Source organism: Oncorhynchus gorbuscha, unplaced genomic scaffold (genome assembly GCF_021184085.1).
Source record: "Oncorhynchus gorbuscha isolate QuinsamMale2020 ecotype Even-year unplaced genomic scaffold, OgorEven_v1.0 Un_scaffold_550, whole genome shotgun sequence".
NCBI lineage: Eukaryota > Metazoa > Chordata > Actinopteri > Salmoniformes > Salmonidae > Oncorhynchus > Oncorhynchus gorbuscha.
Window position 1 is genome coordinate 418,266 of NW_025745378.1, and position 24,324 is coordinate 442,589.

At 49.5% G+C, this 24,324-nt stretch overlaps 1 protein-coding gene across 2 annotated transcripts in view; it reads right to left on the minus strand.

Moving 5' to 3' along the window:
* Window positions 1–23,730, minus strand: part of LOC124018582 (histone-arginine methyltransferase CARM1-like) — a 54,821-nt gene extending 31,091 nt beyond the window's left edge. Inside the window, exons 1-8 of one of the 2 annotated variants that reach the window (XM_046333918.1) lie at window positions 23,515–23,730; window positions 22,423–22,548; window positions 22,191–22,297; window positions 21,638–21,742; window positions 21,432–21,542; window positions 16,501–16,678; window positions 10,535–10,625; window positions 10,213–10,294 (exon numbers count right to left, since the gene is read on the minus strand). In XM_046333918.1, coding sequence (XP_046189874.1) covers window positions 10,213–10,294; window positions 10,535–10,625; window positions 16,501–16,678; window positions 21,432–21,542; window positions 21,638–21,742; window positions 22,191–22,297; window positions 22,423–22,548; window positions 23,515–23,698 — 984 coding nt within the window. In that variant the 5' untranslated portion in view covers window positions 23,699–23,730. The remainder of the gene's footprint in view (window positions 1–10,212; window positions 10,295–10,534; window positions 10,626–16,500; window positions 16,679–21,431; window positions 21,543–21,637; window positions 21,743–22,190; window positions 22,298–22,422; window positions 22,549–23,514) is intronic. The other variant, XM_046333917.1, reaches the window with a different exon arrangement.
* Between the last annotated feature and the right edge of the window lie 594 nt (window positions 23,731–24,324).

Sequence of the window (24,324 nt, forward strand, 5' to 3'; positions counted from 1 at the left end):
TTATTCTGACATTTCACATTCTTAAAATAAAGTGGTGATCCTAACTGACCTACGACAGGGAATTTTTACTAGGATTAAATGTCAGGTGTTGTGAAAAACTGAGTTTAAATGTATTTGGCTAAGGTGTATGTAAACTTCCGAATTCAACTGTATGTATATAGTTTTTTTATTTTGATAATTGTTCTGAGTGACTTGGCTTCAGCAACATTCACCTTGTCAATCATGCCATTAAAGCATACTGAATTAGAGAGAGAGGAGGGGAGAGAGAACCTAATAGAATAGAGAGAGAGAGAGGAGGGGAGAGAGAACCTAATAGAATAGAGAGAGAGAGAGAGAGAGAGAGGGGAGAGAGAACCGAATAGAATAGAGAGAGAGAGGAGGGGAGAGAGAACCTAATAGAATAGAGAGAGAGAGGGGAGAGAGAACCTAATAGAATAGAGAGAACCTAATAGAATAGAGAGAGAGAGGAGGGGAGAGAGAACCTAATAGAATAGAGAGAACCTAATAGAATAGAGAGAGAGAGGAGGGGAGAGAGAACCTAATAGAATAGAGAGAGAGAGGGGAGAGAGAACCTAATAGAATAGAGAGAGGAGGGGAGAGAGAACCTAATAGAATAGAGAGAGAGGAGGGGAGAGAGAACCTAATAGAATAGAGAGAGAGAGAGAGGGGAGAGAGAACCTAATATAATAGAGAGAGAGAGGAGGGGAGAGAGAACCTAATAGAATAGAGAGAGAGAGAGAGAGAGAGGGGAGAGAGAACCGAATAGAATAGAGAGAGAGAGGGGAGAGAGAACCTAATAGAATAGAGAGAACCTAATAGAATAGAGAGAGAGAGGAGGGGAGAGAGAACCTAATAGAATAGAGAGAGAGAGAGAGGGGAGAGAGAACCTAATAGAATAGAGAGAGAGGAGGGGAGAGAGAACCTAATAGAATAGAGAGAGAGGAGGGGAGAGAGAACCTAATAGAATAGAGAGAGAGGAGGGGAGAGAGAACCTAATAGAATAGAGAGAGAGAGGGGAGAGAGAACCTAATAGAATAGAGAGAGAGAGGAGGGGAGAGAGAACCTAATAGAATAGAGAGAGAGAGGAGGGGAGAGAGAACCTAATAGAATAGAGAGAGAGAGGAGGGGAGAGAGAACCTAATAGAATAGAGAGAGAGAGGAGGGGAGAGAGAACCTAATAGAATAGAGAGAGAGAGGAGGGGAGAGAGAACCTAATAGAATAGAGAGAGAGAGGAGGGGAGAGAGAACCTAATAGAATAGAGAGAGAGAGGAGGGGAGAGAGAACCTAATAGAATAGAGAGAGAGAGGAGGGGAGAGAGAACCTAATAGAATAGAGAGAGAGAGAGAGGGGGGAGAGAGAACCTAATAGAATAGAGAGAGAGAGAACCTAATAGAATAGAGAGAGAGAGAGAGGGGAGAGAGAACCTAATAGAATAGAATAGAGAGAGAGAGGGGAGAGAGAACCTAATAGAATAGAGAGAGAGAGAGAGGGGAGAGAGAACCTAATAGAATAGAGAGAGAGAGAGAGGGGAGAGAGAACCTAATAGAATAGAGAGAGAGAGAACCTAATAGAATAGAGAGAGAGAGGAGGGGAGAGAGAACCTAATAGAATAGAGAGAGAGAGAGGGGAGAGAGAACCTAATAGAATAGAGAGAGAGAGAGAGAGAGAGAGAGGGGAGAGAGAACCTAATAGAATAGAGAGAGAGAGGAGGGGAGAGAGAACCTAATAGAATAGAGAGAGAGGGGAGAGAGAACCTAATAGAATAGAGAGAGAGAGGGGAGAGAGAACCTAATAGAATAGAGAGAGAGAGGGGAGAGAGAACCTAATAGAATAGAGAGAGAGAGAGGAGGGGAGAGAGAACCTAATAGAATAGAGAGAGAGAGAGGGGAGAGAGAACCTAATAGAATAGAGAGAGAGAGAGGGGAGAGAGAACCTAATAGAATAGAGAGAGAGAGAACCTAATAGAATAGAGAGAGAGAGGAGGGGAGAGAGAACCTAATAGAATAGAGAGAGAGAGAGGGGAGAGAGAACCTAATAGAATAGAGAGAGAGAGAGAGGGGAGAGAGAACCTAATAGAATAGAGAGAGAGAGAGGAGGGGAGAGAGAACCTAATAGAATAGAGAAAAAGAGAGGGGAGAGAGAACCTAATAGAATAGAGAGAGAGAGAGGAGGGGAGAGAGAACCTAATAGAATAGAGAGAGAGAGAGGAGGGGAGAGAGAACCTAATAGAATAGAGAGAGAGAGAGGAGGGGAGAGAGAACCTAATAGAATAGAGAGAGAGAGAGGGGAGAGAGAACCTAATAGAATAGAGAGAGAGAGGGGAGAGAGAACCTAATAGAATAGAGAGAGAGAGAACCTAATAGAATAGAGAGAGAGAGGAGGGGAGAGAGAACCTAATAGAATAGAGAGAGAGAGAGGGGAGAGAGAACCTAATAGAATAGAGAGAGAGAGAGAGGGGAGAGAGAACCTAATAGAATAGAGAGAGAGAGAGAGGGGAGAGAGAACCTAATAGAATAGAGAGAGAGAGAACCTAATAGAATAGAGAGAGAGAGGGGAGAGAGAACCTAATAGAATAGAGAGAGAGAGAACCTAATAGAATAGAGAGAGAGAGAGAGGGGAGAGAGAACCTAATAGAATAGAGAGAGAGAGAGAGGGGAGAGAGAACCTAATAGAATAGAGAGAGAGAGAACCTAATAGAATAGAGAGAGAGAGGAGGGGAGAGAGAACCTAATAGAATAGAGAGAGAGAGAGGGGAGAGAGAACCTAATAGAATAGAGAGAGAGAGAGAGAGAGAGAGAGAGAGAGAGAGGGGAGAGAGAACCTAATAGAATAGAGAGAGAGAGAGGAGGGGAGAGAGAACCTAATAGAATACAGAGAGAGAGAACCTAATAGAATAGAGAGAGAGAGAGGAGGGGAGAGAGAACCTAATAGAATAGAGAGAGAGAGAGGAGGGGAGAGAGAACCTAATAGAATAGAGAGAGAGAGAGGAGGGGAGAGAGAACCTAATAGAATAGAGAGAGAGAGAGGAGGGGAGAGAGAACCTAATAGAATAGAGAGAGAGAGAGGGGAGAGAGAACCTAATAGAATAGAGAGAGAGAGAACCTAATAGAATAGAGAGAGAGGGGAGAGAGAACCTAATAGAATAGAGAGAGAGAGAACCTAATAGAACAGAGAGAGAGAGGAGGGGAGAGAGAACCTAATAGAATAGAGAGAGAGAGAGGGGAGAGAGAACCTAATAGAATAGAGAGAGAGAGAGAGAGAGGAGAGAGAGAACCTAATAGAATAGAGAGAGAGAGAACCTAATAGAGGAGAGAGAGAACCTAATAGAATAGAGAGAGAGAGGGGGAGAGAGAACCTAATAGAATAGAGAGAGAGAGAGGAGGGAGAGAGAACCTAATAGAATAGAGAGAGAGAGAGGAGGGGAGAGAGAACCTAATAGAATAGAGAGAGAGAGAGGAGGGGAGAGAGAACCTAATAGAATAGAGAGAGAGGAGGGGAGAGAGAACCTAATAGAATAGAGAGAGAGGAGGGAGAGAGAACCTAATAGAATAGAGAGAGAGGAGGGGGAGAGAGAACCTAATAGAATAGAGGGGAGAGAGAACCTAATAGAATAGAGGGGAGAGAGGAGGGAGAGAGAACCTAATAGAATAGAGAGAGAGAGAGGAGGGGGAGAGAGAACCTAATAGAATAGAGAGAGAGAGGAGGGGAGAGAGAACCTAATAGAATAGAGAGAGAGAGAGGAGGGGAGAGAGAACCTAATAGAATAGAGAGAGAGAGAGGAGGGGAGAGAGAACCTAATAGAATAGAGAGAGAGAGGAGGGGAGAGAGAACCTAATAGAATAGAGGGGAGAGAGGAGGGGAGAGAGAACCTAATAGAATAGAGAGAGAGAGAGGAGGGGAGAGAGAACCTAATAGAATAGAGAGAGAGGAGGGGAGAGAGAACCTAATAGAATAGAGGGGAGAGAGAACCTAATAGAATAGAGGGGAGAGAGGAGGGAGAGAGAACCTAATAGAATAGAGAGAGAGAGAGGAGGGGAGAGAGAACCTAATAGAATAGAGAGAGAGAGGAGGGGAGAGAGAACCTAATAGAATAGAGAGAGAGAGAGAGAGGAGAGAGAGAACCTAATAGAATAGAGAGAGAGAGAACCTAATAGAGGAGAGAGAGAACCTAATAGAATAGAGAGAGAGAGAGAGGAGGGGAGAGAGAACCTAATAGAATAGAGAGAGAGAGAGGAGGGGAGAGAGAACCTAATAGAATAGAGAGAGAGAGAGGAGGGGAGAGAGAACCTAATAGAATAGAGAGAGAGAGAGGAGGGGAGAGAGAACCTAATAGAATAGAGAGAGAGAGAGGAGGGGAGAGAGAACCTAATAGAATAGAGAGAGAGAGAGGAGGGGAGAGAGAACCTAATAGAATAGAGAGAGAGAGAGGAGGGGAGAGAGAACCTAATAGAATAGAGAGAGAGGAGGGGAGAGAGAACCTAATAGAATAGAGAGAGAGGGGGAGAGAGAACCTAATAGAATAGAGGGGAGAGAGAACCTAATAGAATAGAGGGGAGAGAGGAGGGAGAGAGAACCTAATAGAATAGAGAGAGAGAGAGGAGGGAGAGAGAACCTAATAGAATAGAGAGAGAGAGGAGGGGAGAGAGAACCTAATAGAATAGAGAGAGAGAGAGGAGGGGAGAGAGAACCTAATAGAATAGAGAGAGAGAGAGGAGGGGAGAGAGAACCTAATAGAATAGAGAGAGAGAGGAGGGGAGAGAGAACCTAATAGAATAGAGGGGAGAGAGGAGGGGAGAGAGAACCTAATAGAATAGAGAGAGAGAGGGGAGAGAGAACCTAATAGAATAGAGAGAGAGAGAGGGGAGAGAGAACCTAATAGAATAGAGAGAGAGAGGGGAGAGAGAACCTAATAGAATAGAGAGAGAGAGGAGGGGAGAGAGAACCTAATAGAATAGAGAGAGAGGGGAGAGAGAACCTAATAGAATAGAGAGAGGGGAGAGAGAACCTAATAGAATAGAGAGAGAGAGGAGGAGAGAGAGAACCTAATAGAATAGAGAGAGAGAGGAGGGGAGAGAGAACCTAATAGAATAGAGAGAGAGAGGAGGGGAGAGAGAACCTAATAGAATAGAGAGAGAGAGAGGAGGGGAGAGAGAACCTAATAGAATAGAGAGAGAGAGGAGGGGAGAGAGAACCTAATAGAAGAGAGAGAGAGGAGGGGAGAGAGAACCTAATAGAATAGAGAGAGAGAGAGGAGGGGAGAGAGAACCTAATAGAATAGAGAGAGAGGGGAGAGAGAACCTAATAGAATAGAGAGAGAGAGAGGAGGGGAGAGAGAACCTAATAGAATAGAGAGAGAGAGGAGGGGAGAGAGAACCTAATAGAATAGAGAGAGAGGAGGGGAGAGAGAACCTAATAGAATAGAGAGAGAGGAGGGGAGAGAGAACCTAATAGAATAGAGGGGAGTGAGGAGGGAGAGAGAACCTAATAGAATAGAGAGAGAGAGAGGAGGGGAGAGAGAACCTAATAGAATAGAGAGAGAGAGGAGGGGAGAGAGAACCTAATAGAATAGAGAGAGAGAGAGGAGGGGAGAGAGAACCTAATAGAATAGAGAGAGAGAGAGGAGGGGAGAGAGAACCTAATAGAATAGAGAGAGAGAGGAGGGGAGAGAGAACCTAATAGAATAGAGAGAGAGAGAGGGGAGAGAGAACCTAATAGAATAGAGAGAGAGGAGGGGAGAGAACCTAATAGAATAGAGAGAGAGGAGGGGAGAGAGAACCTAATAGAATAGAGAGAGAGAGAGGAGGGGAGAGAGAACCTAATAGAATAGAGGGGAGAGAGAACCTAATAGAATAGAGAGAGAGAGGAGGGGAGAGAGAACCTAATAGAATAGAGAGAGAGAGGAGGGGAGAGAGAACCTAATATAATAGAGAGAGAGAGAGAGAGGGGAGAGAGAACCTAATAGAATAGAGAGAGAGAGAACCTAATAGAATAGAGAGAGAGAGAGAGGGGAGAGAGAACCTAATAGAATAGAGAGAGAGAGGAGGGGAGAGAGAACCTAATAGAATAGAGAGAGAGGAGGGGAGAGAGAACCTAATAGAATAGAGGGGAGAGAGGAGGGGGAGAGAGAACCTAATAGAATAGAGAGAGAGAGAGAGGGGAGAGAGAACCTAATAGAATAGAGAGAGAGAGAGGAGGGGAGAGAGAACCTAATAGAATAGAGAGAGAGAGGAGGGGAGAGAGAACCTAATAGAATAGAGAGAGAGAGGGGAGAGAGAACCTAATAGAATAGAGAGAGAGAGAACCTAATAGAATAGAGAGAGAGGGGAGAGAGAACCTAATAGAATAGAGAGAGAGAGAACCTAATAGAACAGAGAGAGAGAGGAGGGGAGAGAGAACCTAATAGAATAGAGAGAGAGAGAGGGGAGAGAGAACCTAATAGAATAGAGAGAGAGAGAGAGAGAGGAGAGAGAGAACCTAATAGAATAGAGAGAGAGAGAACCTAATAGAGGAGAGAGAGAACCTAATAGAATAGAGAGAGAGAGGAGGGGAGAGAGAACCTAATAGAATAGAGAGAGAGAGAGGAGGGGAGAGAGAACCTAATAGAATAGAGAGAGAGAGAGGAGGGGAGAGAGAACCTAATAGAATAGAGAGAGAGAGAGGAGGGGAGAGAGAACCTAATAGAATAGAGAGAGAGGAGGGGAGAGAGAACCTAATAGAATAGAGAGAGAGGAGGGGAGAGAGAACCTAATAGAATAGAGAGAGAGGAGGGGAGAGAGAACCTAATAGAATAGAGGGGAGAGAGAACCTAATAGAATAGAGGGGAGAGAGGAGGGAGAGAGAACCTAATAGAATAGAGAGAGAGAGAGGAGGGGAGAGAGAACCTAATAGAATAGAGAGAGAGAGGAGGGGAGAGAGAACCTAATAGAATAGAGAGAGAGAGAGGAGGGGAGAGAGAACCTAATAGAATAGAGAGAGAGAGAGGAGGGGAGAGAGAACCTAATAGAATAGAGAGAGAGAGGAGGGGAGAGAGAACCTAATAGAATAGAGGGGAGAGAGGAGGGGAGAGAGAACCTAATAGAATAGAGAGAGAGAGAGGAGGGGAGAGAGAACCTAATAGAATAGAGAGAGAGGAGGGAGAGAGAACCTAATAGAATAGAGGGGAGAGAGAACCTAATAGAATAGAGGGGAGAGAGGAGGGAGAGAGAACCTAATAGAATAGAGAGAGAGAGAGGAGGGGAGAGAGAACCTAATAGAATAGAGAGAGAGAGGAGGGGAGAGAGAACCTAATAGAATAGAGAGAGAGAGAGAGAGGAGAGAGAGAACCTAATAGAATAGAGAGAGAGAGAACCTAATAGAGGAGAGAGAGAACCTAATAGAATAGAGAGAGAGAGAGAGAGGGGAGAGAGAACCTAATAGAATAGAGAGAGAGAGAGGAGGGGAGAGAGAACCTAATAGAATAGAGAGAGAGAGAGGAGGGGAGAGAGAACCTAATAGAATAGAGAGAGAGAGAGGAGGGGAGAGAGAACCTAATAGAATAGAGAGAGAGAGAGGAGGGGAGAGAGAACCTAATAGAATAGAGAGAGAGAGAGGAGGGGAGAGAGAACCTAATAGAATAGAGAGAGAGAGAGGAGGGGAGAGAGAACCTAATAGAATAGAGAGAGAGGAGGGGAGAGAGAACCTAATAGAATAGAGAGAGAGGAGGGGAGAGAGAACCTAATAGAATAGAGGGGAGAGAGAACCTAATAGAATAGAGGGGAGAGAGGAGGGAGAGAGAACCTAATAGAATAGAGAGAGAGAGAGGAGGGGAGAGAGAACCTAATAGAATAGAGAGAGAGAGGAGGGGAGAGAGAACCTAATAGAATAGAGAGAGAGAGAGGAGGGGAGAGAGAACCTAATAGAATAGAGAGAGAGAGAGGAGGGGAGAGAGAACCTAATAGAATAGAGAGAGAGAGGAGGGGAGAGAGAACCTAATAGAATAGAGGGGAGAGAGGAGGGGAGAGAGAACCTAATAGAATAGAGAGAGAGAGAGGGGAGAGAGAACCTAATAGAATAGAGAGAGAGAGAGGGGAGAGAGAACCTAATAGAATAGAGAGAGAGAGGGGAGAGAGAACCTAATAGAATAGAGAGAGAGAGGAGGGGAGAGAGAACCTAATAGAATAGAGAGAGAGGGGAGAGAGAACCTAATAGAATAGAGAGAGGGGAGAGAGAACCTAATAGAATAGAGAGAGAGAGGAGGAGAGAGAGAACCTAATAGAATAGAGAGAGAGAGGAGGGGAGAGAGAACCTAATAGAATAGAGAGAGAGAGGAGGGGAGAGAGAACCTAATAGAATAGAGAGAGAGAGAGGAGGGGAGAGAGAACCTAATAGAATAGAGAGAGAGAGGAGGGGAGAGAGAACCTAATAGAAGAGAGAGAGAGAGAGGGGAGAGAGAACCTAATAGAATAGAGAGAGAGAGAGGAGGGGAGAGAGAACCTAATAGAATAGAGAGAGAGGGGAGAGAGAACCTAATAGAATAGAGAGAGAGAGAGGAGGGGAGAGAGAACCTAATAGAATAGAGAGAGAGAGAGGAGGGGAGAGAGAACCTAATAGAATAGAGAGAGAGGAGGGGAGAGAGAACCTAATAGAATAGAGAGAGAGGAGGGGAGAGAGAACCTAATAGAATAGAGGGGAGTGAGGAGGGAGAGAGAACCTAATAGAATAGAGAGAGAGAGAGGAGGGGAGAGAGAACCTAATAGAATAGAGAGAGAGAGGAGGGGAGAGAGAACCTAATAGAATAGAGAGAGAGAGAGGAGGGGAGAGAGAACCTAATAGAATAGAGAGAGAGAGAGGAGGGGAGAGAGAACCTAATAGAATAGAGAGAGAGAGGAGGGGAGAGAGAACCTAATAGAATAGAGAGAGAGAGAGGGGAGAGAGAACCTAATAGAATAGAGAGAGAGAGAGGGGAGAGAACCTAATAGAATAGAGAGAGAGGAGGGGAGAGAGAACCTAATAGAATAGAGAGAGAGAGAGGAGGGGAGAGAGAACCTAATAGAATAGAGGGGAGAGAGAACCTAATAGAATAGAGAGAGAGAGGAGGGGAGAGAGAACCTAATAGAATAGAGAGAGAGAGGAGGGGAGAGAGAACCTAATATAATAGAGAGAGAGAGAGAGGGGAGAGAGAACCTAATAGAATAGAGAGAGAGAGAACCTAATAGAATAGAGAGAGAGAGAGAGGGGAGAGAGAACCTAATAGAATAGAGAGAGAGAGGAGGGGAGAGAGAACCTAATAGAATAGAGAGAGAGGAGGGGAGAGAGAACCTAATAGAATAGAGGGGAGAGAGGAGGGGGAGAGAGAACCTAATAGAATAGAGAGAGAGAGAGAGGGGAGAGAGAACCTAATAGAATAGAGAGAGAGAGAGGAGGGGAGAGAGAACCTAATAGAATAGAGAGAGAGAGAGGAGGGGAGAGAGAACCTAATAGAATAGAGAGAGAGGAGGGGAGAGAGAACCTAATAGAATAGAGAGAGAGAGAGAGGGGAGAGAGAACCTAATAGAATAGAGAGAGAGGAGGGGAGAGAGAACCTAATAGAATAGAGAGAGGAGGGGAGAGAGAACCTAATAGAATAGCGAGAGAGAGGGGAGAGAACCTAATAGAATAGAGAGAGAGAGGAGGGGAGAGAGAACCTAATAGAATAGAGAGAGAGAACCTAATAGAATAGAGAGAGAGGAGGGGAGAGAGAACCTAATAGAATAGAGGGGAGAGAGAGGGGAGAGAGAACCTAATAGAATAGAGAGAGAGAGGAGGGAGAGAGAACCTAATAGAATAGAGAGAGAGAGGAGGGGAGAGAGAACCTAATAGAATAGAGGGGAGAGAGGAGGGAGAGAGAACCTAATAGAATAGAGAGAGAGAGGAGGGAGAGAGAACCTAATAGAATAGAGAGAGAGAGGAGGGGAGAGAGAACCTAATAGAATAGAGGGGAGAGAGAGGGGAGAGAGAACCTAATAGAATAGAGAGAGAGAGAGGAGGGAGAGAGAACCTAATAGAATAGAGAGAGAGAGAGGAGGGGAGAGAGAACCTAATAGAATAGAGGGGAGAGAGGGGAGAGAGAACCTAATAGAATAGAGAGAGAGAGAGGAGGGAGAGAGAACCTAATAGAATAGAGAGAGAGAGAGGAGGGGAGAGAGAACCTAATAGAATAGAGGGGGGGAGAACCAGGTGGGGGGGAGTCTCACCACAATGGGTTGTCTGAAGTACTCGTCTACTGCAGCTTCTCTCAGCGATGACAGATCAACACCATGGAACGATGGCTGATACCTGACAGACAGAGAGAGACCGTGGGAAGTGGCTTTAGTTAGTTGACGTAGTGACAATTCAACATTTTTGTATAGTTGTAACAATGGTCTGGTGAATCCCCCCCCCCCCCCAACACTTTCCAGGTGAAAATGAAGCTTTAATAATATAGTAAGTATATATAGTTCACCAGAAGTTGCATAAGTGAGAGTTAGACTGTAGCTTGTTAAATGAAGGTAAAAAGTAAAGTGAAAGGAGATTCACCAGAAGTTGGCCTTGGTGAACTGTTCCATGTATAACTGTTCATCTGTGAAGGGAGCCAGGTGGACGTCACCTAGAGTGGGGAACATGTTACCTAGGAGAGGAGAGAGGGTTAGGGCTGTCGGCAACACCTCTATACACCTGTTTACTGTTCCCTAGAGTGGGGAACATGTTACCTAGGAGAGGAGAGAGGGTTAGGGCTGTCGGCAACACCTCTATACACCTGTTTACTGTTCCCTAGAGTGGGGAACATGTTACCTAGGAGAGGAGAGGGTTAGGGCTGTCGGCAACACCTCTATACACCCGTTTACTGTTCCCTAGAGTGGGGAACATGTTACCTAGGAGAGGAGAGAGGGTTAGGGCTGTCGGCAACACCTCTATATACCTGTTTACTGTTCCCTAGAGTGGGGAACATGTTACCTAGGAGAGGAGAGAGGGTTAGGGCTGTCGGCAACACCTCTATACACCTGTTTACTGTTCCCTAGAGTGGGGAACATGTTACCTAGGAGAGGAGAGAGGGTTAGGGCTGTCGGCAACACCTCTATATACCTGTTTACTGTTCCCTAGAGTGGGGAACATGTTACCTAGGAGAGGAGAGAGGGTTAGGGCTGTCGGCAACACCTCTATATACCTGTTTACTGTTCCCTAGAGTGGGGAACATGTTACCTAGGAGAGGAGAGAGGGTTAGGGCTGTCGGCAACACCTCTATATACCCGTTTACTGTTCCCTAGAGTGGGGAACATGTTACCTAGGAGAGGAGAGGGTTAGGGCTGTCGGCAACACCTCTATACACCCGTTTACTGTTCCCTAGAGTGGGGAACATGTTACCTAGGAGAGGAGAGAGGGTTAGGGCTGTCGGCAACACCTCTATATACCTGTTTACTGTTCCCTAGAGTGGGGAACATGTTACCTAGGAGAGGAGAGAGGGTTAGGGCTGTCGGCAACACCTCTATACACCTGTTTACTGTTCCCTAGAGTGGGGAACATGTTACCTAGGAGAGGAGAGAGGGTTAGGGCTGTCGGCAACACCTCTATATACCTGTTTACTGTTCCCTAGAGTGGGGAACATGTTACCTAGGAGAGGAGAGAGGGTTAGGGCTGTCGGCAACACCTCTATATACCTGTTTACTGTTCCCTAGAGTGGGGAACATGTTACCTAGGAGAGGAGAGAGGGTTAGGGCTGTCGGCAACACCTCTATACACCTGTTTACTGTTCCCTAGAGTGGGGAATATGTTACCTAGGAGAGGAGAGAGGGTTAGGGCTGTCGGCAACACCTCTATACACCTGTTTACTGTTCCCTAGAGTGGGGAACATGTTACCTAGGAGAGGAGAGAGGGTTAGGGCTGTCGGCAACACCTCTATACACCTGTTTACTGTTCCCTAGAGTGGGGAACATGTTACCTAGGAGAGGAGAGAGGGTTAGGGCTGTCGGCAACACCTCTATACACCTGTTTACTGTTCCCTAGAGTGGGGAACATGTTACCTAGGAGAGGAGAGAGGGTTAGGGCTGTCGGCAACACCTCTATACACCTGTTTACTGTTCCCTAGAGTGGGAACATGTTACCTAGGAGAGGAGAGAGGGTTAGGGCTGTCGGCAACACCTCTATACACCTGTTTACTGTTCGCTAGAGTGGGGAACATGTTACCTAGGAGAGGAGAGAGGGTTAGGGCTGTCGGCAACACCTCTATACACCTGTTTACTGTTCCCTAGAGTGGGGAACATGTTACCTAGGAGAGGAGAGAGGGTTAGGGCTGTCGGCAACACCTCTATACACCTGTTTACTGTTCCCTAGAGTGGGAACATGTTACCTAGGAGAGGAGAGAGGGTTAGGGCTGTCGGCAACACCTCTATACACCTGTTTACTGTTCCCTAGAGTGGGAACATGTTACCTAGGAGAGGAGAGAGGGTTAGGGCTGTCGGCAACACCTCTATATACCTGTTTACTGTTCCCTAGAGTGGGAACATGTTACCTAGGAGAGGAGAGAGGGTTAGGGCTGTCGGCAACACCTCTATACACCTGTTTACTGTTCCCTAGAGTGGGGAACATGTTACCTAGGAGAGGAGAGAGGGTTAGGGCTGTCGGCAACACCTCTATACACCTGTTTACTGTTCCCTAGAGTGGGAACATGTTACCTAGGAGAGGAGAGAGGGTTAGGGCTGTCGGCAACACCTCTATACACCTGTTTACTGTTCCCTAGAGTGGGGAACATGTTACCTAGGAGAGGAGAGAGGGTTAGGGCTGTCGGCAACACCTCTATACACCTGTTTACTGTTCCCTAGAGTGGGAACATGTTACCTAGGAGAGGAGAGAGGGTTAGGGCTGTCGGCAACACCTCTATATACCTGTTTACTGTTCCCTAGAGTGGGGAACATGTTACCTAGGAGAGGAGAGAGGGTTAGGGCTGTCGGCAACACCTCTATACACCTGTTTACTGTTCCCTAGAGTGGGGAACATGTTACCTAGGAGAGGAGAGAGGGTTAGGGCTGTCGGCAACACCTCTATATACCTGTTTACTGTTCCCTAGAGTGGGGAACATGTTACCTAGGAGAGGAGAGAGGGTTAGGGCTGTCGGCAACACCTCTATACACCTGTTTACTGTTCCCTAGAGTGGGGAACATGTTACCTAGGAGAGGAGAGAGGGTTAGGGCTGTCGGCAACACCTCTATACACCTGTTTACTGATCCCTAGAGTGGGGAACATGTTACCTAGGAGAGGAGAGAGGGTTAGGGCTGTCGGCAACACCTCTATACACCTGTTTACTGTTCCCTAGAGTGGGGAACATGTTACCTAGGAGAGGAGAGAGGGTTAGGGCTGTCGGCAACACCTCTATACACCTGTTTACTGTTCCCTAGAGTGGGGAACATGTTACCTAGGAGAGGAGAGAGGGTTAGGGCTGTCGGCAACACCTCTATACACCTGTTTACTGTTCCCTAGAGTGGGGAACATCTTACCTAGGAGAGGAGAGAGGGTTAGGGCTGTCGGCAACACCTCTATACACCTGTTTACTGTTCCCTAGAGTGGGGAACATGTTACCTAGGAGAGGAGAGGAGAGAGGGTTAGGGCTGTCGGCAACACCTCTATACACCCGTTTACTGTTCCCTAGAGTGGGGAACATGTTACCTAGGAGAGGAGAGAGGGTTAGGGCTGTCGGCAACACCTCTATACACCTGTTTACTGTTCCCTAGAGTGGGGAACATGTTACCTAGGAGAGGAGAGAGGGTTAGGGCTGTCGGCAACACCTCTATACACCTGTTTACTGTTCCCTAGAGTGGGGAACATGTTACCTAGGAGAGGAGAGAGGGTTAGGGCTGTCGGCAACACCTCTATACACCTGTTTACTGTTCCCTAGAGTGGGGAACATGTTACCTAGGAGAGGAGAGAGGGTTAGGGCTGTCGGCAACACCTCTATACACCTGTTTACTGTTCCCTAGAGTGGGAACATGTTACCTAGGAGAGGAGAGAGGGTTAGGGCTGTCGGCAACACCTCTATACACCTGTTTACTGTTCCCTAGAGTGGGAACATGTTACCTAGGAGAGGAGAGAGGGTTAGGGCTGTCGGCAACACCTCTATACACCTGTTTACTGTTCCCTAGAGTGGGGAACATGTTACCTAGGAGAGGAGAGAGGGTTAGGGCTGTCGGCAACACCTCTATACACCTGTTTACTGTTCCCTAGAGTGGGAACATGTTACCTAGGAGAGGAGAGAGGGTTAGGGCTGTCGGCAACACCTCTATACACCTGTTTACTGTTCCCTAGAGTGGGGAACATGTTACCTAGGAGAGGAGAGAGGGTTAGGGCTGTCGGCAACACCTCTATACACCTGTTTACTGTTCCCTAGAGTGGGAACATGTTACCTAGGAGAGGAGAGAGGGTTAGGGCTGTCGGCAACACCTTATATACCTGTTTACTGTTCCCTAGAGTGGGGAACATGTTACCTAGGAGAGGAGAGAGGGTTAGGGCTGTCGGCAACACCTCTATACACCTGTTTACTGTTCCCTAGAGTGGGGAACATGTTACCTAGGAGAGGAGAGAGGGTTAGGGCTGTCGGCAACACCTCTATATACCTGTTTACTGTTCCCTAGAGTGGGGAACATGTTACCTAGGAGAGGAGAGAGGGTTAGGGCTGTCGGCAACACCTCTATACACCTGTTTACTGTTCCCTAGAGTGGGGAACATGTTACCTAGGAGAGGAGAGAGGGTTAGGGCTGTCGGCAACACCTCTATACACCTGTTTACTGTTCCCTAGAGTGGGGAACATGTTACCTAGGAGAGGAGAGAGGGTTAGGGCTGTCGGCAACACCTCTATACACCTGTTTACTGTTCCCTAGAGTGGGGAACATGTTACCTAGGAGAGGAGAGAGGGTTAGGGCTGTCGGCAACACCTCTATACACCTGTTTACTGTTCCCTAGAGTGGGGAACATGTTACCTAGGAGAGGAGAGAGGGTTAGGGCTGTCGGCAACACCTCTATACACCTGTTTACTGTTCCCTAGAGTGGGGAACATGTTACCTAGGAGAGGAGAGAGGGTTAGGGCTGTCGGCAACACCTCTATACACCTGTTTACTGTTCCCTAGAGTGGGGAACATGTTACCTAGGAGAGGAGAGGAGAGAGGGTTAGGGCTGTCGGCAACACCTCTATACACCCGTTTACTGTTCCCTAGAGTGGGGAACATGTTACCTAGGAGAGGAGAGAGGGTTAGGGCTGTCGGCAACACCTCTATACACCTGTTTACTGTTCCCTAGAGTGGGGAACATGTTACCTAGGAGAGGAGAGAGGGTTAGGGCTGTCGGCAACACCTCTATATACCTGTTTACTGTTCCCTAGAGTGGGAACATGTTACCTAGGAGAGGAGAGAGGGTTAGGGCTGTCGGCAACACCTCTATACACCTGTTTACTGTTCCCTAGAGTGGGAACATGTTACCTAGGAGAGGAGAGAGGGTTAGGGCTGTCGGCAACACCTCTATACACCTGTTTACATTCCATTTCCTCATCCCCTCTTTCTTTACTTCCATATCTCCTGTTCTCCATCCATCTTACCATTGGGCTCTATCCCTCCCGCCCTCATCCATCACTTCCTCCCTCACTCATACCACTCCTCTATCCCTCCCGCCCTCATCCATCACTTCCTCCTCACTCATACCACTCCTCTATCCCTCCCTCACTCATACCACTCCTCGATCGCCTCCCCCGCATCGATCGCCTCCCCCGCATCGATCGCCTCCCCCGCATCGATCGCCTCCCCGCATCGATCGCCCCCCCGCATCGATCGCCTCCCCCGCATCGATCGCCTCCCCCGCATCGATCGCCTCCCCCGCATCGATCACCTCCCCGCATCGATCACCTCCCCGCATCGATCACCTCCCCCGCATCGATCACCTCCCCCGCATCGATCACCTCCCCCGCATCGATCACCTCCTCCCTCGCTCTCAGCTTTAACAACTTCTTGGCATGTAGGAAGCTCCCCAGCATTCTCTCTAACTTCCTCTTTCCTTCCATCCCTCCCTCCACCTCTCTCCTCCATCCCCCCATCCCCCTCTCCTCCCTCCATCCCCCTCTCCTCCCTCTCCTCCCTCCATCCCCTCTCCTCCCTCCATCCCCCTCTCCCCCTCCATCCCTCTCTCCCCCTCCATCCCTCTCTCCTCCCTCCATCCCCCTCTCCCCCTCCATCCCTCTCTCCCCCTCCATCTCTCCCTCCTCCCCTCTCTCCTCCATCCCCTCTCCCCCTCCATCTCTCTCTCCCCCTCCATCCCTCTCTCCCCCTCCATCTCTCCCTCCTCCCTCCATCTCTCCCTCCTCCCTCCATCTCTCCCTCCTCCCTCCATCTCTCCCTCCTCCCTCCATCCCTCCTCCCTCCATCTCTCCCTCCCCCATCTCTCTCCTCCTCCCCCATCTCTCTCCTCCCTCCATCCCTCTCCCTCCATCCCTCCCCTCCATCTCTCCCCTCCCTCCATCTCTCCCTCCTCACCATTGGGTTTGAGGAACTTCTTGGCATGTAGGTAACTCTCCAGCATTCTCTCGTTGAAGAGCATGTATCCCATGGGTTCAGAGATGATGATGTCCACCTGCTCTGGTAGAGAGATCTCCTCCACCTTCCCTGCTATCACCACCACACGATCCCCCATTCCGTTGGAGTTTACCAGCACCTACACACACGGGGTTAGAGTGTGTATGTGAGAGAGAGGCATCCTCGACCACGCGCTCTCAGTGTAGTCTAATTAACAACAACATCACTAAGCATCACCACAATAACAATATATCACAGCAAAATAAACGAACACACACTCATACTGTCAGTGTGGTAGGTGGTGGTCAGTGTGGTAGGTGGTGGTCAGTGTGGTAGGTGGTCAGTGTGGTAGGTGGTGGTCAGTGTGGTAGGTGGTGGTCAGTGTGGTAGGTGGTGGTCAGTGTGGTAGGTGGTGGTCAGTGTGGTAGGTGGTGGTCAGTGTGGTAGGTGGTGGTCAGTGTGGTAGGTGGTGGTCAGTGTGGTAGGTGGTCAGTGTGGTAGTTGGTCAGTGTGGTAGTTGGTCAGTGTGGTAGTTGGTCAGTGTGGTAGTTGGTCAGTGTGGTGGTGGTGGTCAGTGTGGTGGTGGTGGTCAGTGTGGTAGGTGGTCAGTGTGGTAGCGGTCAGTGTGGTGGCGGTCAGTGTGGTCAGTGTGGTAGGCGGTCAGTGTGGTGGCGGTCAGTGTGGTCAGTGTGGTAGGTGGTCAGTGTGGTAGGTGGTCAGTGCGGTAGGTGGTCAGTGTGGTCAGTGTGGTAGGTGGTCAGTGTGGTCAGTGCGGTAGGTGGTCAGTGCGGTAGGTGGTCAGTGCGGTAGGTGGTCAGTGCGGTAGGTGGTGGTCAGTGCGGTAGGTGGTGGTCAGTGTGGTAGGTGGTCAGTGTGGTAGGTGGTCAGTGTGGTAGGTGGTCAGTGTGGTCAGTGTGGTAGGTGGTCAGTGTGGTAGGTGGTGGTCAGTGTGGTAGGTGGTGGTCAGTGTGGTAGGTGGTGGTCAGTGTGGTAGGTGGTGGTCAGTGTGGTAGTTGGTCAGTGTGGTAGTTGGTCAGTGTGGTAGTTGGTCAGTGTGGTAGTTGGTCAGTGTGGTGGTGGTGGTCAGTGTGGTAGGTGGTCAGTGTGGTAGGTGGTCAGTGTGGTAGGTGGTCAGTGTGGTAGCGGTCAGTGTGGTAGCGGTCAGTGTGGTAGGTGGTCAGTGTGGTAGGTGGTCAGTGTGGTAGGTGGTCAGTGTGGTAGGTGGTGGTCAGTGTGGTAGGTGGTGGTCAGTGCGGTAGGTGGTGGTCAGTGTGGTAGGTGGTCAGTGCGGTGGGTGGTGGTCAGTGCGGTAGGTGGTGGTCAGTGCGGTAGGTGGTGGTCAGTGCGGTAGGTGGTGGTCAGTGCGGTAGGTGGTGGTGGCGGTAGGTGGTGGTCAGTGCGGTAGGTGGTGGTCAGTGCGGTAGGTGGTGGTCAGTGCGGTAGGTGGTGGTCAGTGCGGTAGGTGGTGGTCAGTGCGGTAGGTGGTGGTCAGTGCGGTAGGTGGTGGTCAGTGCGGTAGGTGGTGGTCAGTGCGGTAGGTGGTGGTCAGTGTGGTAGGTGGTCAGTGCGGTGGGTGGTCAGTGTGGTAGGTGGTGGTCAGTGTGGTAGGTGGTCAGTGCGGTGGGTGGTCAGTGTGGTAGGTGGTGGTCAGTGTGGTAGGTGGTGGTCAGTGTGGTAGGTGGTGGTCAGTGTGGTAGGTGGTGGTCAGTGTGGTAGGTGGTGGTCAGTGTGGTAGTTGGTGGTCAGTGTGGTAGGTGGTGGTCAGTGTGGTAGGTGGTCAGTGTGGTAGGTGGTGGTCAGTGTGGTAGGTGGTGGTCAGTGTGGTAGGTGGTGGTCAGTGTGGTAGGTGGTGGTCAGTGTGGTAGTTGGTCAGTGTGGTAGTTGGTCAGTGTGGTAGTTGGTCAGTGTGGTAGTTGGTCAGTGTGGTAGTTGGTCAGTGTGGTGGTGGTGGTCAGTGTGGTAGGTGGTCAGTGTGGTAGGTGGTCAGTGTGGTAGGTGGTCAGTGTGGTAGCGGTCAGTGTGGTAGGTGGTCAGTGTGGTAGGTGGTCAGTGCGGTAGGTGGTCAGTGCGGTAGGTGGTCAGTGTGGTCAGTGTGGTAGGTGGTCAGTGTGGTCAGTGCGGTAGGTGGTCAGTGCAGTAGGTGGTCAGTGCGGTAGGTGGTGGTCAGTGTGGTAGGTGGTGGTCAGTGTGGTAGGTGGTCAGTGTGGTAGGTGGTCAGTGTGGTAGGTGGTCAGTGTGGTCAGTGTGGTGGCGGTCAGTGTGGTAGGTGGTCAGTGCGGTAGGTGGTGGTCAGTGTGGTAGTGGTCAGTGTGGTAGGTGGTCAGTGTGGTAGGTGGTCAGTGTGGTAGGTGGTCAGTGTGGTAGGTGGTGGTCAGTGTGGTAGGTGGTGGTCAGTGTGGTAGGTGGTGGTCAGTGTGGTAGGTGGTCAGTGCGGTAGGTGGTGGTCAGTGTGGTAGTGGTCAGTGTGGTAGGTGGTCAGTGTGGTAGGTGGTCAGTGTGGTAGGTGGTGGTCAGTGTGGTAGGTGGTGGTCAGTGTGGTAGGTGGTGGTCAGTGTGGTAGGTGGTGGTCAGTGTGGTAGGTGGTGGTCAGTGTGGTAGGTGGTGGTCAGTGTGGTAGGTGGTGGTCAGTGTGGTAGGTGGTGGTCAGTGCGGTAGGTGGTCAGTGCGGTGGGTGGTCAGTGCGGTAGGTGGTCAGTGCGGTAGGTGGTGGTCAGTGTGGTAGGTGGTGGTCAGTGTGGTAGGTGGTCAGTGCGGTGGGTGGTGGTCAGTGCGGTAGGTGGTGGTCAGTGCGGTAGGTGGTGGTCAGTGCGGTAGGTGGTGGTCAGTGCGGTAGGTGGTGGTCAGTGCGGTAGGTGGTGGTCAGTGTGGTAGGTGGTGGTCAGTGTGGTAGGTGGTGGTCAGTGTGGTAGGTGGTGGTCAGTGTGGTAGGTGGTGGTCAGTGTGGTGGGTGGTCAGTGTGGTAGGTGGTCAGTGTGGTAGGTGGTCAGTGTGGTAGGTGGTGGTCAGTGTGGTAGGTGGTGGTCAGTGTGGTAGTTGGTCAGTGTGGTAGTTGGTGGTCAGTGTGGTAGGTGGTGGTCAGTGTGGTAGGTGGTGGTCAGTGTGGTAGGTGGTCAGTGTGGTAGGTGGTGGTCAGTGTGGTAGGTGGTGGTCAGTGTGGTAGGTGGTGGTCAGTGTGGTAGGTGGTCAGTGTGGTAGGTGGTCAGTGTGGTAGCGGTCAGTGTGGTAGCGGTCAGTGTGGTCAGTGTGGTAGGTGGTCAGTGTGGTAGGTGGTCAGTGTGGTCAGTGCGGTAGGTGGTCAGTGCGGTAGGTGGTCAGTGCGGTAGGTGGTGGTCAGTGCGGTAGGTGGTGGTCAGTGTTGTAGGTGGTCAGTGTGGTAGGTGGTCAGTGTGGTAGGTGGTCAGTGTGGTAGGTGGTCAGTGTGGTAGGTGGTCAGTGTGGTAGGTGGTCAGTGTGGTAGGTGGTCAGTGTGGTCAGTGTGGTGGCGGTCAGTGTGGTAGGTGGTCAGTGCGGTAGGTGGTGGTCAGTGTGGTAGGTGGTCAGTGTGGTAGGTGGTCAGTGTGGTAGGTGGTCAGTGTGGTAGGTGGTGGTCAGTGTGGTAGGTGGTGGTCAGTGTGGTAGGTGGTGGTCAGTGTGGTAGGTGGTGGTCAGTGTGGTAGGTGGTCAGTGTGGTAGGTGGTCAGTGTGGTAGGTGGTCAGTGTGGTAGGTGGTGGTCAGTGTGGTAGGTGGTGGTCAGTGTGGTAGGTGGTGGTCAGTGTGGTAGGTGGTGGTCAGTGTGGTAGGTGGTCAGTGCGGTGGGTGGTCAGTGCGGTAGGTGGTCAGTGCGGTAGGTGGTGGTCAGTGCGGTAGGTGGTGGTCAGTGTGGTAGGTGGTCAGTGCGGTGGGTGGTGGTCAGTGCGGTAGGTGGTGGTCAGTGCGGTAGGTGGTGGTCAGTGCGGTAGGTGGTGGTCAGTGCGGTAGGTGGTGGTCAGTGCGGTAGGTGGTGGTCAGTGCGGTAGGTGGTGGTCAGTGTGGTAGGTGGTGGTCAGTGTGGTAGGTGGTGGTCAGTGTGGTAGGTGGTGGTCAGTGTGGTAGGTGGTGGTCAGTGTGGTAGGTGGTGGTCAGTGCGGTAGGTGGTGGTCAGTGTGGTAGGTGGTCAGTGCGGTGGGTGGTCAGTGTGGTAGGTGAGGTCAGTGTGGTAGGTGGTGGTCAGTGTGGTAGGTGGTGGTCAGTGTGGTAGTTGGTCAGTGTGGTAGTTGGTGGTCAGTGTGGTAGGTGGTGGTCAGTGTGGTAGGTGGTGGTCAGTGTGGTAGGTGGTCAGTGTGGTAGGTGGTGGTCAGTGTGGTAGGTGGTGGTCAGTGTGGTAGGTGGTGGTCAGTGTGGTAGGTGGTGGTCAGTGTGGTGGCGGTCAGTGTGGTAGGTGGTGGTCAGTGTGGTAGGTGGTCAGTGCGGTAGGTGGTGGTCAGTGCGGTAGGTGGTCAGTGCGGTAGGTGGTGGTCAGTGCGGTAGGTGGTCAGTGCGGTAGGTGGTGGTCAGTGCGGTAGGTGGTGGTCAGTGCGGTAGGTGGTGGTCAGTGCGGTAGGTGGTGGTCAGTGCGGTAGGTGGTGGTCAGTGCGGTAGGTGGTGGTCAGTGCGGTAGGTGGTGGTCAGTGCGGTAGGTGGTGGTCAGTGCGGTAGGTGGTGGTCAGTGCGGTAGGTGGTGGTCAGTGCGGTAGGTGGTGGTCAGTGCGGTAGGTGGTGGTCAGTGCGGTAGGTGGTGGTCAGTGTGGTAGGTGGTGGTCAGTGTGGTAGGTGGTGGTCAGTGTGGTAGGTGGTGGTCAGTGTGGTAGGTGGTGGTCAGTGTGGTAGGTGGTGGTCAGTGTGGTGGGCGGTCAGTGTGGTGGGCGGTCAGTGTGGTGGGCGGTCAGTGTGGTACCTCTGCGTGCTGGGCCATGGTGCTAGCCTCCACAGCGTAGACCTTCCTGGCTCCGGCCTGCGCCGCAAAGAACGACAGAATACCCGAACCACAGCCCACATCTAACACCACCTAGAGAGAAGGGGAGGGAGGAAGAGGAAGAGAGATCACAGATCATTGGATTGGCAGCACACATAAATCAATCACTGTGTGTCTGTGTTTGGTACCTTGTCCTTAAAGTCACCGTGGTTCTGAAGGATGGCACGTTGGTAGGTTCCGGTCCGAACATAGTCCTGCATCATGTTCTGCTGCTGAGAGAGATAGCCATAGAACTGGAGGGAGAGGAGGGTCAAAGGGCAGAAGGCAAAGGTCATTCAGAGGCCAATCAGTCAAAGTTCAGCAGTTCTCTCCAATGTCTTTTAGACTTCATAATGCTGTGTTTGTCTCTGTGTGTGGTGATAAAAACATTGGTGGCTGAACTGATCGCTGTTCACAGTGGAAAAAGCAGCACTTCCTGTTCTTTCAATGCATTTTTCAGCAAAAGGTGTGTAAACTGTCGGGCCTAACAAAAGGTGTGTAAACTATGTCTACTTGCGTTACCCCTCCACTACACCACCATGTGAGAGTTGGATTAGATGGAACTGCAGGAAATGCCTTGCCAGTGCAGGTGTGTGTGTGTGTGTGTGTGTGTGTGTGTGTGTGTGTGTGTGTGTGTGTGTGTGTGTGTGTGTGTGTGTGTGTGTGTGTGTGTGTGTGTGTGTGTGTGTGTGTGTGTCCCACCTGAAAGTATTGCACGGCAGAGGACTCTTCTGTCCTGTCACTGAAGACTGAGTGTTCTGCATTGTGGCCCCGGCAACTCTTCAGAATGTTATAGAAGGAAGTAAACTCACACACACACACACACACACACACACACACACACACACACACACACTCACTTAGAAACAGACTTTACATCACCACCGGTGAGGCAATCACTGCACAACTTTTGTAAAACATCCACACAGCCTACCTGCAGGTGTGGAGAACTGTAGCAGGACACTGTTGCAGCCCAGTGTGATGATGAATGACTGTTTCCCCACACGACTGCATTCCGTTTCCCTGGACAACGAACACTTGAAGACTGATGTCTCATCGCCTGTTGATAAACCACCAGAGACAGGTAAGATAAAGTCACACACACACACACACACACACCACACACACACACACACACACACACACACACACACACACACACACACACACACACACACACACACACACACACACACACACACACACACACACACACACACACACACACACATATTTCCAAAGTAGAATTAAACCAACTTTTCAAAGCACTGGTAGGGAGTTAAAATGTCACTATCAGTGCTTCACCTGAAGCATCCGCAGAAGCATGTAAACAGGTGCAAGCGCCTGGCAAGCACACATACTTCTCTTTTCATCTTCAGGTGAGACATTTTAAACACAATAGTATTTTGAAAAAGTTGATTTAATTACACTTATTTGAATGGTCTCGTTCCTACACGTAATGGACCAACCGCCCGGGTAAAGTAAGTTCAAATATATCTTTCTATTCAACATTCTGGCTTGCAGAGGTCGAGGGAGTTAACTTTCCTGATCACAACGATTCAATTATCGCCCGACATCAAATGCAGTGAGATTCAACGTCGGGTTTCCAGGCTAACTGACGTTACTCTACAATGAAAGATGTGAAGCTACAGGACAAAGCCACCAAGATGTATAGGCACACCAAGCCTCAAACTTAGCATGCTAGTTACCTAGCCATCTCACAACGTTAATAAAGATGCTATTTTATACGTACTGTATCAATATTCTGGTAATAACCAGCCAATTTCTACAACATCGACATTAGTTAACTTTGGAAAAACACATTTTGGGTGAACTTGTGCTATCCCAACGCACCGGCCCATCACAGTGAAATGCTACCTGGTTAGCAAGATGCTAACGTCAGTTAGCCGCCGCTTTACTGATTGATTCTTCATAGCATCGTGAAGGTTTCTGCCACAAGGCAGGAAGCGCTAGCTAAACTAGCGGATAATCAATACCCCGGGAGCTGGTTATAGCAGCTACTTACTATTGGAGAGATTTAAGAGAGCCGTGTCTGGGGTGCTTTTAACCTCCAACCTCAGGGGCTGTTGCTCGGAGTGTCGCTGGATCTCTCCGTTCGCGTCCCCGATGGACCGCAGCCGCACGCAGGGAAACACCGATACCGCCATCTTTGCTACTTGACTTTGCTCCGTCGGCTCAGACTTCACCATCAAGCAAACTACGGTGCTGCTCGCTACTGCCACCCACAGTCAGTCGGGGCATAACAGAAGCTGCATCTTGTGAAATACCAAGACTATCTGCCTTTGTTTCTGAAACCTGGGGGACAGAGGGTAGTCCAATAATGTGTGTGTATATATCTCCATTAAAAAGTTTTGCGGTCACTTAGAAATGTTCTTGTTTTTGAAAGAAAAGCTTTTTTTTTTGCCCATTAAAATAACATTAATTGATCAGAAATACAGTGTAGACATTGCTCATGTAAATGACTATTGCAGCTAGAAACTACTGATTTTGTAATAGAATATCTACACAGGAGTATAGAGGCCCATTATAAGCAACCATCACTTCTGTGTTCCAATAGCACGTTGTGTTAGCTAATCCAAGTTGATCATTTTAAAAGGCTAATTGATCATTAGAAAACACTTTTGCAATTATGTTAACACAGCTAAAAACTGTTGTGCTGACTAAAGAAGCAATAAAACTGTCCTTCTTTAGACGAGTTGAGTATCTGGAGCAATAGCATTTGTTTTGTTGGCACATTGGAAGTATGCCTTTCAAAAATGTTTAAGCATCAACAATCTATCCAAATAACCACCCACATACATAAAGTAGTCACACA